This window comes from Hevea brasiliensis, unplaced genomic scaffold, assembly GCF_030052815.1.
Source record: "Hevea brasiliensis isolate MT/VB/25A 57/8 unplaced genomic scaffold, ASM3005281v1 Scaf431, whole genome shotgun sequence".
Lineage (NCBI taxonomy): Eukaryota > Viridiplantae > Streptophyta > Magnoliopsida > Malpighiales > Euphorbiaceae > Hevea > Hevea brasiliensis.
The window spans coordinates 2177-20038 of NW_026614953.1; the positions used below are offsets into that span (position 1 = coordinate 2177).

The window sequence follows — 17862 nt, forward strand, 5'->3', positions numbered from 1 at the left end:
TTTTGCATTCTTCAACCTTCAAGCTTTATTTTAACATTTTTTGCCATGAGAATCACTCCTAACTGGCACAATTTCTTTTTAGTCCCTCAAAAACACCATTTTACCTACAAAACCAAGCAATATTACAAATTAACAAAAAAATTGACAATTATAAAAAATTATCTAAATAACTAATAAAATTAATTAAAAGTGACTAATAAAAAAATGAAATGGCCATGAAATTTAACCTAAATGACTATGCAAAATGCATGTATAAGAAACCTTCCTTTTGGCAGTCATGCATGGCAAGGATTGAGCCAAAAAGAAGACCCATCACAGCAAGAGAAGCCCAATCCGTAGATGTTGTAGCAACCTTTCCCTCAACGCTTTAATGGAGAAGAGATTCAGAGCTCCCAACTTCTCATTCTCATTTAGCTTTAAGGTCAGAAGAATACCATGGGTGTCAATAGAAGGACCTTGAGAATAAACCATTCTCTTACATTTTATATGTGAAGCACTGCACCAAAGAGCAACAAAAAAAAATATACAGAACCACAAAATTGCATATCCTTAACCTTAACCCTTTTTATAAACTACCAATCTGTACTATAAGGAACAACACAAAATAAATATGTACAATCCACCCAGATGTGGAGTGGTGCTAACCCACTTTCGGGCAGGGGGGGCCAAGGAGGAGTCCCCTGCTCTTGAGGGGTAAGGGAGACCGCAAAATCCAGTAGAAAGAGGGAAAAAAAATACACCCTAATGAACAGTAATTGTATGTCGCTATAGATCATTGTTTGGTCATCTTACCCTAATGAACAGTAGTAGTATGTCGCTATAGATCATTGTTTGGTCATCTTTGTGGATGATACATGTGAAGGGCAAAAAAGAAAATTTTCTTTTTTCTTAACATGAAATAGCTTACACTTGCTCTAATGTTGATACAGGCATGGCCTACCAATCCATTATTAATATCATAATCTCTCTGTAGAGCCATTTTAGAATAGAAAACGCAATTTGGTGACCCCACTCCACCTTTGCTCTGATAATGAGTTTTAGGGATGTTATTTAGTGCTCGAGTATGCCTTTTTAAAGATGGCCCATGTTTTCAGAGATGAGCCTATCTTATTAACTTTCATCAGCTTCTTTGAATTTTGAACAAGCAGCTTGCTTTTCCTCTTTGGAGAAATTTAGCCACTGGTAATTATCGCTCTTGTCTGCAACCTTTAATAAGTTAGCTGAGCAATTTTATCTGAAGTAATTCATATAATTTGTGGTTTCCACTTTTGGTGTTGGCAATATTGATATACTTTTACAAGCACTAACCATCTGACACCATCAATATCTGCTGTATACTGTATGGTGATGCCAAAATACACCTTGTTCCAGAAACTTGAGAAAAAAAAAAAGAAAAAGGGAAATCTAGCCAATATACTTGTTTGCCTTATTTTTGTGATATTAGAATACATAGGCTTGGTCTCCTTTTGAAGAGGATCTCTACATGCGGATGTTTTGCTCTGATGGTTTATGGCTGTTTATTAATGGAGAAGGGACCATTCAATCATCAGTAGTGCTGAGTTATTCATGGCTGCTAATTGGGCAAATATTCCCTAAACTACCAAGACAGGCTTGAATTTTTAGTCAAGGAATTTGGCATGTTTACTTTGTGGTTGGTGAAACTGTTGAGAATGTTATCCCACATTGAAGAAAAAATATAAGATTGAAAGGGTGACTATAAGTGGTTAGATTGCAATATTAAATGATTTATATAAATAAAAAAACTAAAATGTAAACATAAACATTATAATTTGATATGATCTGTGCAAAAGGTTGAGACTTTTAACCAGGAATTGCACCTACCTCCTCCAATCTCATTGCAACACACGCAAAAAAGAAAACAAAAGAAAAGAAAATGGCCCCAGTGAGAGAGAGAGAGAGAGAGAGAGAGATCACTAAACCAATAGTTTTGAAATGCAAGAGTTCTGTAGGAGAATATGTAAAATCTCTGTTCTTCAAGTCAATAGCAATCGACATTTTATGTGCTTATATTTGTGCAAATTATCCAACATGAACACCATGATGTCTCTTGGGTTCTTGGGTTTATCTGAAGAAGAAAGAATTTCTTAAAATTTTTCATTAGAAATAAAAAAATTCCTCATTGCTGATGTGCTCTCAGCTACTTTTCCCGTGATGTTTTCAAGCTACGAGAAATGCTTCTCAGCTCATCCTTTCTTCTTCTTCATTTTGTCTGAAGTGAATATTGCTCATATTTGATACTGATATGGGTGATAGGATTATGATACTGTTAATTTTGCGATCCACTTTCATTTCTGGTTGTAAGACTGATTAACTTCTTAGGCACAGTACAATTTTCCCCAGAATATATATATATATATATATATATATATATATATATATATATATATATTGTCATGAGCTGGTAATGACCAATGAATAGTCCATTGGGAAGCTGTTTTGAGTAGAGCAGTATTTATTGAGAAGTAACAATATTGTAATTTGATCCAGTTTACCAATCAGATCTAAGTTCTCGAGCCTATGTTTTTTACGGTGATTATCCTGCTTCGTGTATTGCAAGACAAAGGAAGCAATGCGGTTTTTGTTACCTGTAAGGTATGTTCAGAGACCTCAAATCATTATGGATTCCTTCAAAATAAATTATAAAAAGAAAAAGAATTCAATTGAATTTTTATATAATTATATTTATTTTTTTGTTTAAATTAAAAAAAAAATTATATTATTTTAATATAAAAATTAATTTAAAAAAACCATTAAATTGAATTTTCACAAGATTTTAATTTCTAAATATGGGTATGTGCACGCAGAGGAAGACATCACGGTGCTTACGGTGTCGAGTATGAAGTTGCTGAGTCGTAATGAAGATTATTATGCTTAGCAAATCGTGTTTGTGTTGGTGGTGATACTCATCATCTGCAGTTACTACAGTCAAGTAATGGAGTCCCTTTAGCAGCGTGCGTTGGGGCTGGGGCTTGTGGGTGTCACAGGATTTTGATATGTCAGCTAAGTTTGGATCTGAAGAAGCCCGTCAAGCGTATGGACTGTAATTGACTTCTTAAATGAAATAAGGCTATGTTTGGAATCCAACAAATAAAGAACTCAATTTCATTTTCAAATGAAAGGATTGGATGGAGTCCATTGGAACATGGATTGGGCTTGTGTAGCTGAGCATGAGAATGGTATTGTAATTTTCCCAAGTTTAGCCCAGTCAGTGTAGTCCCTTTGGAATAGTGATGATGTGGTGCTCTAAAATTACTTTTATAACCTTTTGTAACATTAATTTCATTTTTAAAGCATGGAGCTTTGGATAATTAAGTCCTTGTAATGTACATTTATTTTAATAATATTTGTTATTAATATTCTTTTTAAATTTCTGATTTAAAAATAATAAAAAAATCTAAAATTTTCTAAATTTATAGATTGCAATATAATGCGCAGATATTATGAATAATTTATATAAACTAAAGGAGAATCATCAGCAAATCTCGAGCACATGATGCGAATGAATACCTTTATCATTGAAAATATCACATGATGTAATTAATCTCTTGTTTAATGGTGGTGCCTTCCACTGACACCTCATCTTTCATAATCTCCTCAGTTGATTAGTTTTCTTAGGCACCAATGATACGCATATGGATGGATGAAAGAATAAAATCCATCGCAGTAATTAATTGATTAATCGTCCTCTTAACTTAATCAACTAATTAATATGAATAAATTATGTGATCACTTGTGTGGTTGTACACTATCCACCAAAACTGATCAGCTTTATCTAGAATACCGTAGCAGTTTGTTGCACCTGCCTAATTTTTGTTCTTCAATCTAGGGCACAATGGCCTAACTCCAGCCATGCTTACTCCAGCACAGATAAAGATCCTTTTTCTTTTTTTTTTAATTTTCTTTTTCTAATACACTTTAAATAGTTATATAACTTTTAATCTCTTTTTAAAGATCAAAAGTTATAGTTAGCTCAAATTAAAATTTAAAAGTAAAAAAGAAACCACACAAATAAGATGTAAAATGGTAATTAATGCAGTCGACAGGTTATCATAGAGAAGAATGGCAGTGCAAATACCCACGGGGAAAAGGGAATCCCAGGACAAATAGTCTCGAAAGCCAAAACTTGATTAGGTGAGTGGCTGGGTGCACAATACATAACCACTACAAATAATATAATTGTTATATTCAGTAGTCTACACTCAAACCTTCCCAAGGCTGGTTTCCATCTTTGTTTTGGCTCAAAATCGTGAAAGGCTGATCTGATTTTAGTTTTAAAGAATTTCGATTAGAAATGATTTCGGTTCAAAACATTTTAGCATGGTTTCAGTTGCTTTATATAGTATTAAACTATAATAAATTTTTAGATATTATTTATAAATTAAATAATTTAATTTTTAATTAAAAAATAAATAAAAAGACTCGAATATAAACCCAATACAAATTTTAGGAAAAAAAAAAAAAACAGTTTTCAAACATAGCAGGTTCAATTCAAAACGATAAACTTAAATCGATTAACTTCATGCTCAGTTCAAGAGGGTAGATCCTTGATCAGCTTCCCTAATTCTGATTTAGGATCAGTTCAATGCTCTAAACCATTGACAAGGGCTAATTTCAAATTTAATCCGGATCAATCTCTGTCTGGTTTAAAAGCTGAACTGACCCTTGGCCGGTTCTATTTATTTTACACAGTTGATTCAATAAGCAAGACGGCAGGAACTACCAAAAAAACACAAAAAAGCAAGACGACAGGGAAAAGGCATAATGAAAATCTTATAAAATTGGCTTAAATCACAAGAACTAGTAACAAGATCAAAAAAGGAATCATTCCATATCTCCAGAATATCTTTCTTTTCATACTGTTCGATATGTGTCTGCCTCTTTTCTTCTTCTTTTCCTGATTGCTGGATAGCCTGGACTGGTGCATACAACGCAGAAGATGCATCATTTGGGTCCAATAAAATACTCATTTTTACTGTGGAAGCTCGAGGTCGTACGGCTATGGTCTCAATTATTAAATTCACAAATTTTTTTTTTCAATTGATTGGCAATTACATTAGGGTTGGACTATGAGTTGTGAAATATTTCCAGTCTTAAGTGCAAATTGAATGCCAAAATCAATGACAAGTAGGCGAATATGATTGATGAAATTTTTACAATCTTAAGTGCAACTTCAGATATTTGCAATAATAATAATTTCGATGATGCTGATGAAAAAGGGGAAAGAAGAGTTGGGTTACCATCATGCATTTATGTCGTGTTGATGTCGACAAGTGTACACGTTTATTCTCACCCGGAGGTATTCTAAGTCAAAAATTTCCCTCTAGCAAAGAAAAAAACAAAGTCAAACCAATAATGTAGCCCTTCTGAATACATGCTTGACACGTCACGGCCAACCATAATTTGCTCTCAAATTGATGCAATAATGGAAAAAAAATGAGACCAAAATAAAATAAAATAAAATAAAAATAAATGATTGTTTATGGAGAATTGACCACCAAATGTGAAAGCAAATAGTGGATTTAACTTTTGTACGAAGCTACAGTGCTCACAACCAAGCTTTTAATAAATGGCTGGTTAGGTCATCTTGTTCAATTATAAAAAAAATTAAAATGAAAATTGAGGGAATCTTGGCATCTCTGGGCCATAGAAGATCACATACCCTAACAAACGTATCTGCTTCTTTAATCTCCACCTTACCCCTTCAAGCTTGCAACTATGTTTCCTTTACACCAAGGCAATGAGCTGTGCTTCCAGATTTCTTCTAATGCTCCCCACAAAATCCCACAAGATATAATTCTCCCTCACCCTGTACTCTATGGCAGTCCTGATTTAACAGATGACTTGGGAAAAAGTAGGCGGCGAAAATCCATTTCTATGGACAATGATGAGACTGCTAGGGATAACGGTAATAATAAGAAGAAGTTATTGCACAGGGATATTGAACGCCAAAGGAGGCAGGAAATGGCCACCCTTTATGCATCCCTTCGATCTTTACTCCCTCTTGAATATATCAAGGTCAGAACTTGCCTATTCTTAATTGTTTCCACTATATTAATTGATTATACTTGTAAAATATTTCATGGGTTACGTTTCATTTTTACAATTTTGTTCACAAATGGGTTTACTTTATATGGCTCCTGCCTCTTAATTTCTCAAAGAAAACTGCTTTTCCCCTCCCTTTTCTGTGTGCGTTTGTGTGAGTTTTGGGGTTAAAGATTATTACAATTCTATTGAGAATTATGACGCCACAACTCACAAGGGTTCAGGGAAAGCGTTCAATATCTGATCACATGAACGAGGCTGTGAATTATATAAAGCACCTGCAGAAGAGGATCAAAGAACTAGATGCCAAGAGGAATGAGTTAAAGCAGAAGACTAATTTTAGAGATATTCCCCTACAAAGTAGCGGAAGTTCAAGCAACTGTTCCCCAAGTACGGGAGTCATAATCCGGCCTAATTTGGGTGGCATTGAGATTGTGTTCAGCAGTGGCTTTAGGGAGCAAGATTTGACACTATCAGGAGCACTGCAACTACTCCTTGAATCTGAGCTTTCTGTAGTTAACTGTGTTTCCACCAAAGTGAATGAAAGGGTATTTCACACCGTCCAGGCTGAGGTATATATAATCACTTATTCTCAATTGCTAGGTTTAGGGTTTTAAGCATACATGTTTTGAAGTTGCTATCAAATTGTAATTAATCAAGTTTAGGAGCAGCTTAACTTCACTTGTGATGTTTACTTCACAGGTGAAAGATTCAGCTTGCTTAAATATGTCCGAGCTGCAGCAGAAATTAAACCCGCTTGTCCCTTGATCTTAGTGATGTTCTTTATTCAAATAACTAAGTTGGTGATTTGAGGACCCCATTTCTGCACTGTACATTTCTAACTTTTGATCCGAACACTTGACTTGGTAGTAATTGCTTGATTAGATGATTTTCCTTATAATAAGATGAATGCGAGGATGCTCTACCCTTATGTTTTTGAGAAATGTGTCTTTTTGTTAGTATAGTTATATGATAAAATATTTGAGGTCAGTTAGTTCAGAAATTTTCTTTAAGCCTTATGTGCGGCATAACGTGCATAAGCTTATAGAAGGCGATCTCCCTCTTTTCATTTGTAATTTGGATGATTTAGCTTTTTAAAGGATTTTAGATACTGCCTATATTAATCATTCATTGCTGAATTATTATTTGAGGGAAATTTTTTTTCGCAAAACTCTTTTTTTTTTTCCTTTGGTTTGTGTGTGTGTTGGGGGATGCCGTGGTGTGTTTCCAGACGTGTGTTGGTGTAAAAGGCTTGAGTGTGTGATCGGTCTATCAAGGTACTCTTATAATTTACCTATCGAAAAAAGAGAAAATTATCAGATTATGTCCTCCTACTGTGTAGATTTATTCCCCTCTCTCATATGCATATCCTTGGTTAAGAAACAACTTACAGTATTTTTAGCTGAACTGTATCTGGGCTGATCAATTATTTAAGAGAATATGCTATAGTGTAATTTACATTATGGTTTAGTTAAAACAACAGCTAGAGATAATTAAATTAGACATGTGATAGCTCAAGGATTATATATTTTTGAAAACTTTATATAGAAAGGAAAAACCACTACTATTTCCAAATCTTTTAGAAGTCTCAGTCCTGAGCTTCTTTATATGGAATTATGATCTGTGCCTTCAATTCCTCCTGTTTTTGGGTCATGATATATATTTTCGTTCCTATCAACTTCGACATCTCCTTCATGTGCACATATTTTTGATTTATTGTTAGGTAAATGATGTTGAACTTGCATCTTGACTTTTTTTTTTTATACTTAATTTTGCTGCTCTTTATAGCATTCAAGTACATATATGGTGGTTTGGCATATGCAAGAGAATGATCTCTCAAATGGAAATACATAATTTTTGTGGGTTAGTTTCCTAAAAAATTTGGTGCGCCACCAGCCGGCAGAATGAGGTATATTGTCCAAGATAATTCGTTGTACCGAACCCAATTCATATATATATATATATATATGCCCAACTCCCAAAGATCCCTATCCATTATCCAGTAGGATTTGATGCCATCTTGTGAACATATACACCTGTTAAAATATCTGTGTATTTTATGTTTACAATATTCTCTATACCTTTAAAGACATTGGCACTGATGAGATGATGGTTTCACGTGCTTGCTGCATGCAAACCCCAGCCGTACAATCTGCATTATTGAGATATCTTCGTCTTTGTTATGCTCCACATGCACAGAGATAACGAGCATTTTCTGTTCCTCATCTTAGAAATTATTCTAATACCTTTAGGATGACATTTTTGGAATAATTAAGCTGGTTGCTACATTTTCTCTGTCGTGTGGTTGTTTATTAGTCATTACAAGGTGTGAGCAGAGAAAAGATCTCATCTCTCGTAAGATATGGAGCCTTAGTGCATAGAGAACACCCCTCTTTTCTATTTCTCTCTCTTGATATATATTGACATAGAAACTGTACTTTAGAAGATGCCTCATGACGTTGTTCTTCTGCTGGGAGTATGGACACATACGAGATTAGCATATAAGTCCTTAAACTGGATAGAAGAATATACTTCTACTCATAATTCATCATTTTACATTTTGGGATATAAGCTTTAGGTGCAGCTACATTTCGTAATGCCTGGTAAAACCTTTAAGCTTGAAGGTAAAATTAAGTATTGTTTTTTTTTTTTTTTTTCCTTAATAATATTCTCTAATTTACATACGCCTATATTAACCATTTGGTATATCTGTTATGTGCAATTCACAGTTAATTTCCATAAGTTAGAAAGAAATAGAACTGGAAGGTAAGCATTCCAATTTTAGATGATGACAAATCTGGTATATGGAAGTTCTTGAAACTCATCTTTTCACTACTGTTGAAGCACAGAATTCACTCGATAGTTTTACGAAACACCTGGGATCTCTTCTGTTTCTGTTATCGATGTTAATGAAGATATATGTGGCATCACACTACTCAATCATTTTCTGGCGCTGGATTTTTTCAGGCAGAGATTATAATTTGCTTTTGAGATTTTTTTTTTTTTTTTATCTAAGTTTGAGAAGTTGTTATAGGCAAGGACGAATCTTCATATGATATATCTAAATAAATTTATTTTTATCACATAAATTAATTTACAGGAAAAATAAAGAAAAGATATTATTTGTATGTAATATCGCTAAAATAAAATTCAAACAAAAAATTCATTATGCGAAATTTCATTTTATTTTCTTATGTGACAACTGGAAAGGTGTTGTCCTTTCCCTTTCCCATTCTGTCTTGCAGTGAGTGCCAGTTGTTAGAATATGACTTATATGAATTTACTAATTTAATTGTGGTATCAAAATTAATTGAGTATGTAATTATGAACGTATTTTTATATTTTCAATGACAGAGAAGAGGGAACGTACGCTCATCTTTCTTCGTTGACCGATCGCATGAATATGAATAAACAACCAACAAATTAACCTATTTCACGAAAATAAATTATTAAAATAATTAAACTATTCTACGATGTCTCATATAAATTCTGGGTTTTACAAAATATAATCTATAATTTCATAAAAATAAAATAAAATTTTCTCGTTTAAATATGGGAGCTTACACATTGCATGTCACATCTACTCACGTGTTGGCTTTAGAACTAGAAGGAACCAAAAGTAAAGGGTCATAGTCGACTATGGCCTTAACGAAACTGTTATTATTTGTTATTAACAATTTTTATTATTTAAAAAAATTATAATCTAATTAATTATTTTTTTATTTTATTTTTAAAAATTATAATTATAAAAAATATTTAAAATATATAATAATTTAAATGTAAAATAAACAATTATTTAAATATAAAATTTAAGTATAAATATTATTTAATTAATAAAATAAAATTTAAAAATTAAATTATTTCAAATAAAAAATAAATTAACAAAATTAATAGAGTTAATTAATCTGTTAAGAATCAAACTTTAAAGATTAAATTATTAGAAATTAAAAAAAGTATCAACTGATTAAACTGTGTGTTTATTTTTTATGTTACAAGTTGTGGAGAGCCGGGTTCAGCTGCAAGCTCAACTCAGGGAATTGGATTAACCTAAGAAAACTGACTTGGCGTCTCTTGTTGAAAGCCATACGGTATCCCTCCCCTCTGCTCATATATTATCATTTCTGTTAAAGATTCTAAGAACTACTATCTTCGCATATATATATATTATTCTTTCAGTTGAGAAATGTCCTGTAATTCATATGAATTAGAAATATTATCTTTTGCTTTTCAAATATTGTTGTTGATAGAATCCAAAATTAGCCATTTTCAAAAATTATTCCAGGTCTAGCCCAACTACTATGCTTGTGTTTCATGCCAGAGTCCCTCCAGATGGCTGGTGAGTTTGGCTTCAGTTAATGGTACTGGGCCTTTTTCTGTTTGGCTTAAACATAAGCAAAACTCAATCTTACTGATATAATTTAATGTGAAATGAGAATTTGTTAATTGATTAGCTGAAGTAATAAGTGCAATTTCCTGCAAGGCAAAAATTTCTTGTTGTCCTTCTAAATCTGCTTGTAGTTGAAGTCTTGAAGAAACCAAAATGTTCCTTCTTTGGTGTTATCTGACGCTTTTTTGTTGAATGGTATTTTTACACCTTTTTTGAGCTTGCTGCACAAATATGTTTGATGGGTACCTCTAATTTCTGTAGTTTTTGGTCTTTGCATGCATTAACAACGCCCGCGATTTCTCTATCTGTGCAAATCATCATTCTCTATTTTTTTTTTTAATGGAAGTTGTTTTTCTTGCTTGTACAGTATTGCTCTGTAGGTGTTTGTGTTTTTGCTTGAATGAGATTCATTTAAATTTATAAACAATTTTAGTATAATTCCAAATTCGTGGACGTTTTGCCATCCAAGTGGAAATTCGTGAGTCCAAATCCTAAACAGGAGCCTTTGTTTCTTTGCATTTTATCCAACCTAATTTTTGGCTTCTCTTAATTATCAGATATCAATAGCATCAAGAATGTTTGTTTGCACAAGACTATACGGAGGGGTTGATACCCTTTGTTTAAAGAATAGGAAAAGGAGAAAAGGAAGGGTTGGTAGTTGTATTTTTCTTTTCTTTTCTTCAGCAAATTTTTCACATGTCTTATTATAATTAGATAATTATATTCAAATTATTATTATTATTATTATTATTATTATTATTATTATTATTATTATTATTATTTTGTGTACTCACACTGTGGGTAAGATAAAATTGTATTTAAATATTATAAAATATATAAATTAAGAAACGTGATAAAATTTTTAAAAAATTTAGGACTATACATAATAAATTAAATTGAATAAGTTTAAGAGTATAAATATAGATTTGATAATTACATTTATATAAATCACTTAGCAGTCTGCACACGTAGCTTATCATATGGCCTCATTTTTGCAATTAATTAAATAAATAGAATAGAAACCCACCAAATCCCATATAGCCACAATCAAATTAAATGGAATAATTAGGCCAAAACTTATTAAAAGTTGAGAATTGATAATCTTTGTTACGGTTGAAGCGACTGATGTATTTAAATTATTAATATATATATATATAAATTTCATTAATTAATATACATATATTATATTAATCAGCAAAATAAATTTTTTAATTGCATCAATCACTACTGAAAGCTGATGTTAGAATCTTCATCTGACGTTTTCCTTTTTTTTTTTTTTTTATATGTTGCGTTCACAAACTGCAATAAATGGTGCTGGTCCAACATCTTTGGTCCATAAATAATATTATATATGTTCCTTTATCTGTTGAATATCTTCACATGATATTGTTGATACATGCCACTTCTAATGCTAATACCTAATTAATTATTGGTGCATTCATATTTATTTTCGGACTGCTGGTTTCCACTTCCTCTCTATAATTATATACTTACACATTAGTTTATATGCGTAAGTTTAGAAATTAAAAAATAAATTAGAACTGAGCTTGCCCTCATCAACTTGCAATAATTAAAATACAACTTGAGAGATCATGTGCTACATGCTAACTATGACTAGTTTGTTAGTTCAACGATATCGTTGTCGACTGAAGACATTGATGATCATTTTTCAAAATCCAATTACGTGTGAGGTAAAGTCTCTTTTTCTTCCACATTCAATTCTCTTAATTGGTCATGCGGGATCCACATCAGTTGTGGATATTGTGTGTAGACAGTTTATAATAATATACCTTGATAAAATTGTCATAATTTTATTAAGGGTGTGTCATATCACTGAATTCTCAATGTGTATTTATAATTTTGAGTAAAAAAAATCAAAGAGCTTGAGAGGATGAGGTCGATGTGTGCGTGGGCTTAACTCTCAACACATGAGTCGCGTACACATGGTCCACCACAAGAAAGGCTGATCTTTCGAAATCTCACATCGATTATGGATAACATGTGCAGGTGATTTATATGAGTTAAAATTGACATAATTTTAAAAAGTGTATTCTGTCTCTAAATCGTTTGTGTGTGTATGCCTTTGGGTAAAAAAAAATTCCCCCAATTATGATGGTACAGAGAAGCTAGGCTTAATCAAAGCAAGGAAATTGATTTGGCTTGCCTTCTAGGTGTTGGACGCTTGGAAATTATGGTTGGAGAGATGGTGACATTTTAGCAGGAATTGCTGAATTCCCTGTACTCTGTTTCCAAAAACGTGATTCTGGCCTATTCCCCTCCTCCTATCCCTCTCCCCCCCCCCCCCGCCCCTTTTTTTTTTTTTTAATTCTCAATTAGATAAAAAAAAAAAGTAAATTTATGATCGATTCTATATTAAATTTCACAAATAAAATTAATTTAACACAATGTGAGACGTGCATAATAGAGAAGGAGTGATAACACCATTCAATGATAAAATATTATATTTTAATCTTTAATATTGTAGAAAAATAATTGATAAATTAGATAAATTTGTCATAAATTTAAAATATGAGACACTGTTTAAATTTAAAATTTAAAAATTTTACGCTGTTTAAATATTACAATCTGAAATTTATAAAAGCTATAATTTCATCATTCACTTTATGCTTTTTATATCTCAATTTGTTCTCCTTATTTCATCTATCTTTATGCTTTTCCTATAATAAAAAATTTTAATTAAATTTAAAATAAAAGACTGTAAATTTATTTTTTTTAATCTTGTCTTAAAATTAAAATAATTAAATTTAAAATAAAAGACTGTAAATTTATTTTTTTTAATCTTGTCTTAAAATTAAAAATAATAAATATGAATTAATAAGCTCATATTTTTTTAGTTTTATTTTTATTTAGAAATTTTAATTATCAAAATTTATATTTAATTAATAAAATTTTCTATTTACTAATTATTAAAACACTTTTTAAATCAAGTAAAAAAAATTAGTTAATTAATTTCAATTAAAAACCTCATAACATTATAAACTGTTTCAAAGATTCGTAAATAATAAAACCTCCTTTTTAATATTTTATTTGAGAGCAGGTAGAGTAAAGTAAGATAGTCCTTCGGAATCCCACATTGCTTGTGGACAGCGTGCGTGTGGTTTATATGGGAATAATGATCTTGTTAAAATTGTCATGGTTTTAACAAGCGTCCATTTTCGTCACTAATCCATATGTGTGTGTCTATCTCTCAACCAAAAAATGGTGTGATCTTGAGTGAAAATAAAAAGTGAGATAGAGTATTTTGGTGTGGCTTGATTAAAGTTCACGAGTAGGTCGGGCATGCCCAGGAAGTAGTCTTTCGAGATCTCACATCGATTGTGGATAGCGTGCGTATGTTACTTATATGAGAACAAAAAACTTATTAAAATTATCATAGTTTTAACAAGAGTCCATTTCCGTAAACCGTATAAGATTTTTTTTTTTAAAAAAAAGTTTTTTTGAAAAAACTTTTATCTAAAAATGAAGGCTTAATTGTCAAATGTAAATTAGGTGGTGAGTGTGGATCCGATAAGCCTCGGGAGCTCCTTTTAAAATGATGAAAAATCATATCAATTCTTATCCATCTTAGACGGTCAGACAATGGAATCTTGGCCTTGTTGGCCTCCATCCTTTATCTCAAACCCTAACAAACGCATCCATTCTTTGTCCCAACCCAATTTACTCTCTTGTATGGGGGCAGAAAAAGAAACGACCAAATAATTGCATACACCTCTTCAGTGCCGCCATGTTTCCCTCACACCAAAACAACGAACTGTCCTTCGAGATTTCTTCTACTCCGTACCAGGAAAACACAATTCCACAAGATCTGATCCTCATTCTGCAGGGTCATTCTACAGTGGATGGCATTGACCCAAGCAAGAAGAATAAAAATGGAAAAGACCAGCAGCGAAACCCATGTTTTAGTCACAAGAAAGATGAGAACTCTGCTGAAAGTAGTACCAAGAGGACCATGCATAGAGAGATTGAGAGACGAAGAAGGCAAGATATGGCCACCCTTTACACTTCTCTTAGAAATCTGCTACCTCTTGAATATATCAAGGTGATGAATTGTTGTCTTCGTTTTAATTTCTTTATATATGCTTGATAATTGTTCAATTATGTCCAAGAATTTCTCTCTCTCCCCCTCTCAGCAAAGATTTTGTGGGTTTCATTAGGGTATTCATTTTCCCTTTATGGAGTTGCAGGGAAAGCGTGCAATATCAGATCACATCCACCAAACAGTGAAATATATAAAAGACCTGCAAAAGAAGATTAAAGAACTTAGTGTCCACCGAGATGAGATGAAAAACCTATCCAGTTTGAGGGTTCTTGGCCATGAGGCTGAGGTTGAGAGGTTAAATAGCTTTGCACCAACTTCTGTAGTGGTACGCTCATCTTTTGTTGGGGTTGAGGTCGTGATCAATAGTGGCTTTGGGAAGCAAGTTTTGCATATTTCAAGAGTACTGCAATTGCTACTTGAAGAAGGGCTATCTGTCGTTAGTTGTATTTCCACCAAAGTAAATCAAAGAGTTATCCATACCATTCAATCTGAGGTGCCATCCATAACCAAATTAATGATCACTAGCAACGTTTAGGGTCAATGTTATGTCTATTTATTTATTCTATAGTTCTTGTCTAAGTGCAACATTCCTTTGTTTTCGCAGGTGAGCTACATGACATGCATTGATATATCTGAGCTGCAAAATAAACTAATTGAAGCAATTCCTTCAACAAGTACTGAAAATTCCAATTAATAAACAATATATCCATACATGTTCATTAGGAATTAAATCCTCCAGCACAAAGGGCATCATCTGATTAATTTTCATTTCATGAAAGCTTGAGGTTGGTTCTGTTCATTTTTGTATGAATATAAAAATATTGCACCCAATCTGTTTGTGAGATACTGATTAGCTGGACTGCGACAATATTTAGTATAACATCTTCAGACAGAAGATATAGAAATAGTGCCATCTATTGCACGACCGCAGGAGATGGTGATCCTTAAGGGCATGGTTTCCATGTTCCCACACCTGCTTCTGATATATGGATTAATTAATCGAGTATAAACTCATCCAACTTTGCATTTTCTTAGATAGATGAGAAACTAACCATCAATGCACGAATATATATGAACCAAAATAATCATTTGTTGTTTACATGATTGCATAATTTAACTATCAGCTACATCAATTCATCGATCGTTGTAGAAATGGCAAGGAAGACTGTAGGATAAAATTCTGTAGAAGCCACTGCAGGTTAATTAATGCTGCCCAATAGGCTGTCCCATCACCCATGGATTATCTTCATTATGCAGAAATAATTTTCCTGAAGTAATAGTGCATACATTGTCAAGTTCAATTTCAAAATATTGAATCAACCATTTGAATTAGTTTTTTTTTCTTCTCTTGGGGTGCATTGATTTTCAATTAATTTAATTTAAGGCTATAGCATATGAACTTTACCATTTTATGATGCCTTTAATAAGTTCGTTCATTTGCTGTTAGAAATAAATTACAAGGCATTATTTCATCATATTGGCAGGCAGTATTAAAATATTGTAAGGATTCATGATGTAGATCGAGAATGCACGTATAATCATTTAGAAATCACTGATGGAGTTTTGTTTTTATTCTGCAGTAAATTTTGTTTCCATGAAAGCCCTTCTTTGGTTAATTAGCCACTAATGATTAGTTTGTCTCTTGGTAATAAGCTTCACCATAATTTGAGCACATATGGTTGATATTTTTTTTTTGCTTTTCTTCTAGTGAAGAGTTCAAAAATGAATGTGATTATTGTAGGCGTGGGCTTCTATATAGCATTCTTCGACTACATACATGTATTGATTATTGGCGAAAGCTATTCTCATGTAGAGAAGGTATATGTAAACTTATAAAGAGTGTCTCTAATTAATACATGAGACTCTCAAAGAGACGCATATAATTAGACAAATCTTTAATTTATATAATAAATATATATCTAAATTTTAAGTCACTGATGTTTTTGTTAACCTCTGAAAATTAGTCTAAATGCAAAGTAAATCTGTAAACAGAAAGAAATAATGTCGGTAGCCTATTGACTAACCACTCCCATACTCAAGTTAGTGATGCGCATTGAAAGTAGGTAGATTGAACAAGGGAAATTTCTATAAAAAATTTGGCAGAGTAAGCATACCTGATTAATGATTGTTTCTCATATTTATATATCATAGGGCTAAATAGCCATTGAAACTATCTGCATGAATTGTATGAATCTTGAATATTGGGTTAATATTGCAATTTTTTTTTTCTGAAGATCTGACCTTATTATTAACTAGCACCGTTGATGCTCTGCTCACTGGAAGAGTATTGTCTCGGCTTTTCTTTCTTAGCCAATCCAGGTCTTATTAGAGCACCCACTGCTCGGTCTGGCTACCTAAACATTCTTCTACTCAATCTGACTATTACACCATTAGACTGAGCACTGATATTTTGACTGCCATGTTGGATATTTTATCCTGTCACGTTGGATGCTTCACTCGGTTTTGAACTAATAATATCAGTCACAATAAATTTTTGTTTATATAGATAAGAGATGAAGAGCAATCAATATATAGGTTCATCATCTCATCACATACCAATAATTATTTAGAAATATGCATTCGTGAGTTTTCTTATCTTTCTTAATATGGAATTCTTTTTAATAGTAGGATTGCAATACAATATATGTAAATTCCTCAAGTTTTATTATAATGAAATTAAGCTATTTTTATTAATATTTGCAATTAAGAATCATATGCACATTGAAATATTCTATTATTCTTTACATGATATTCTTTTTATATGTGAACATTTTTGTATGTGTTTTATATAAATAAATAAATAAAGACATTTTATTTAAAAGAAAATGGATGTTCATCTTGTGTTTGAGAGAATATATACCACCGACCAACTCATTTTTGCATATGGTCAAATTCTAATTGATATGATATTTGAGAGTTATCTTCTTAAATATGCATTTCTTTTATTTATGTTAAAAAGATACCAAGTTTTGTATAAAAATAATTTTAATCACAATAAGGTTTTGATCTAAATACTCTAATATCGTAAGTTTAATTGATTTCGCTTTGATTCGATTTAAGTCAATTAAATAGTTGATTTTTTTTAAAATATTAGTTTGAATTTAATAGAAATAATTTAGTCTGATTTAAAATGAGGAAAATAATTTTAATCCAAGTCAAATCCATGAAACTCTAATTCAGTTTCAATCTTATTTTGAGCCTGAAACGAACCAGAAAGGCACAAAAAAAAGAAAAGAAAGAAGAGATAGAATTCTGAAAGAAAGAAAAAGATAGAGAACTAATTCCTCAGGTTTGGGTGAGATTATATGCAGAAAAAGATCGAGAACTAATTCCTCAGGTTTGGGTGAGATTA

At 32.0% G+C, this 17862-nt stretch overlaps 2 protein-coding genes across 2 annotated transcripts; both read left to right on the top strand.

Annotated features, from left to right (window-relative positions):
• The first annotated feature begins 5603 nt into the window (after window positions 1-5603).
• Window positions 5604-7187, top strand: LOC110670151 (transcription factor bHLH126). The gene is made up of 3 exons (XM_021832106.2): window positions 5604-6036; window positions 6288-6635; window positions 6766-7187. The coding sequence occupies exons 1-3, from the start codon at window positions 5737-5739 to the stop codon at window positions 6829-6831; spliced, it is 714 nt and encodes a 237-aa protein (XP_021687798.2). The 5' UTR covers window positions 5604-5736; the 3' UTR covers window positions 6832-7187.
• A 6859-nt stretch (window positions 7188-14046) lies between these two features.
• LOC110670160 (transcription factor bHLH36) lies at window positions 14047-15524 on the top strand. Its single transcript, XM_021832116.2, has 3 exons — window positions 14047-14510; window positions 14656-15003; window positions 15115-15524. The coding sequence occupies exons 1-3, from the start codon at window positions 14196-14198 to the stop codon at window positions 15202-15204; spliced, it is 753 nt and encodes a 250-aa protein (XP_021687808.2). The 5' UTR covers window positions 14047-14195; the 3' UTR covers window positions 15205-15524.
• Window positions 15525-17862: the final 2338 nt, after the last annotated feature.

Bases quoted from the DNA above. Each gene is read 5' to 3' on its own strand.
- LOC110670151 (XM_021832106.2), top strand. From the start codon at position 5,737: ATGTTTCCTTTACACCAAGGCAATGAGCTGTGCTTCCAGATTTCTTCT. The intron at 6,037-6,287 runs GTCAGAACTTGC...ACAAGGGTTCAG, and splicing joins TCCCTCTTGAATATATCAAG to GGAAAGCGTTCAATATCTGA. The intron at 6,636-6,765 runs GTATATATAATC...TTTACTTCACAG, and splicing joins TTCACACCGTCCAGGCTGAG to GTGAAAGATTCAGCTTGCTT.
- LOC110670160 (XM_021832116.2), top strand. From the start codon at position 14,196: ATGTTTCCCTCACACCAAAACAACGAACTGTCCTTCGAGATTTCTTCT. The intron at 14,511-14,655 runs GTGATGAATTGT...ATGGAGTTGCAG, and splicing joins TACCTCTTGAATATATCAAG to GGAAAGCGTGCAATATCAGA. The intron at 15,004-15,114 runs GTGCCATCCATA...TTGTTTTCGCAG, and splicing joins TCCATACCATTCAATCTGAG to GTGAGCTACATGACATGCAT.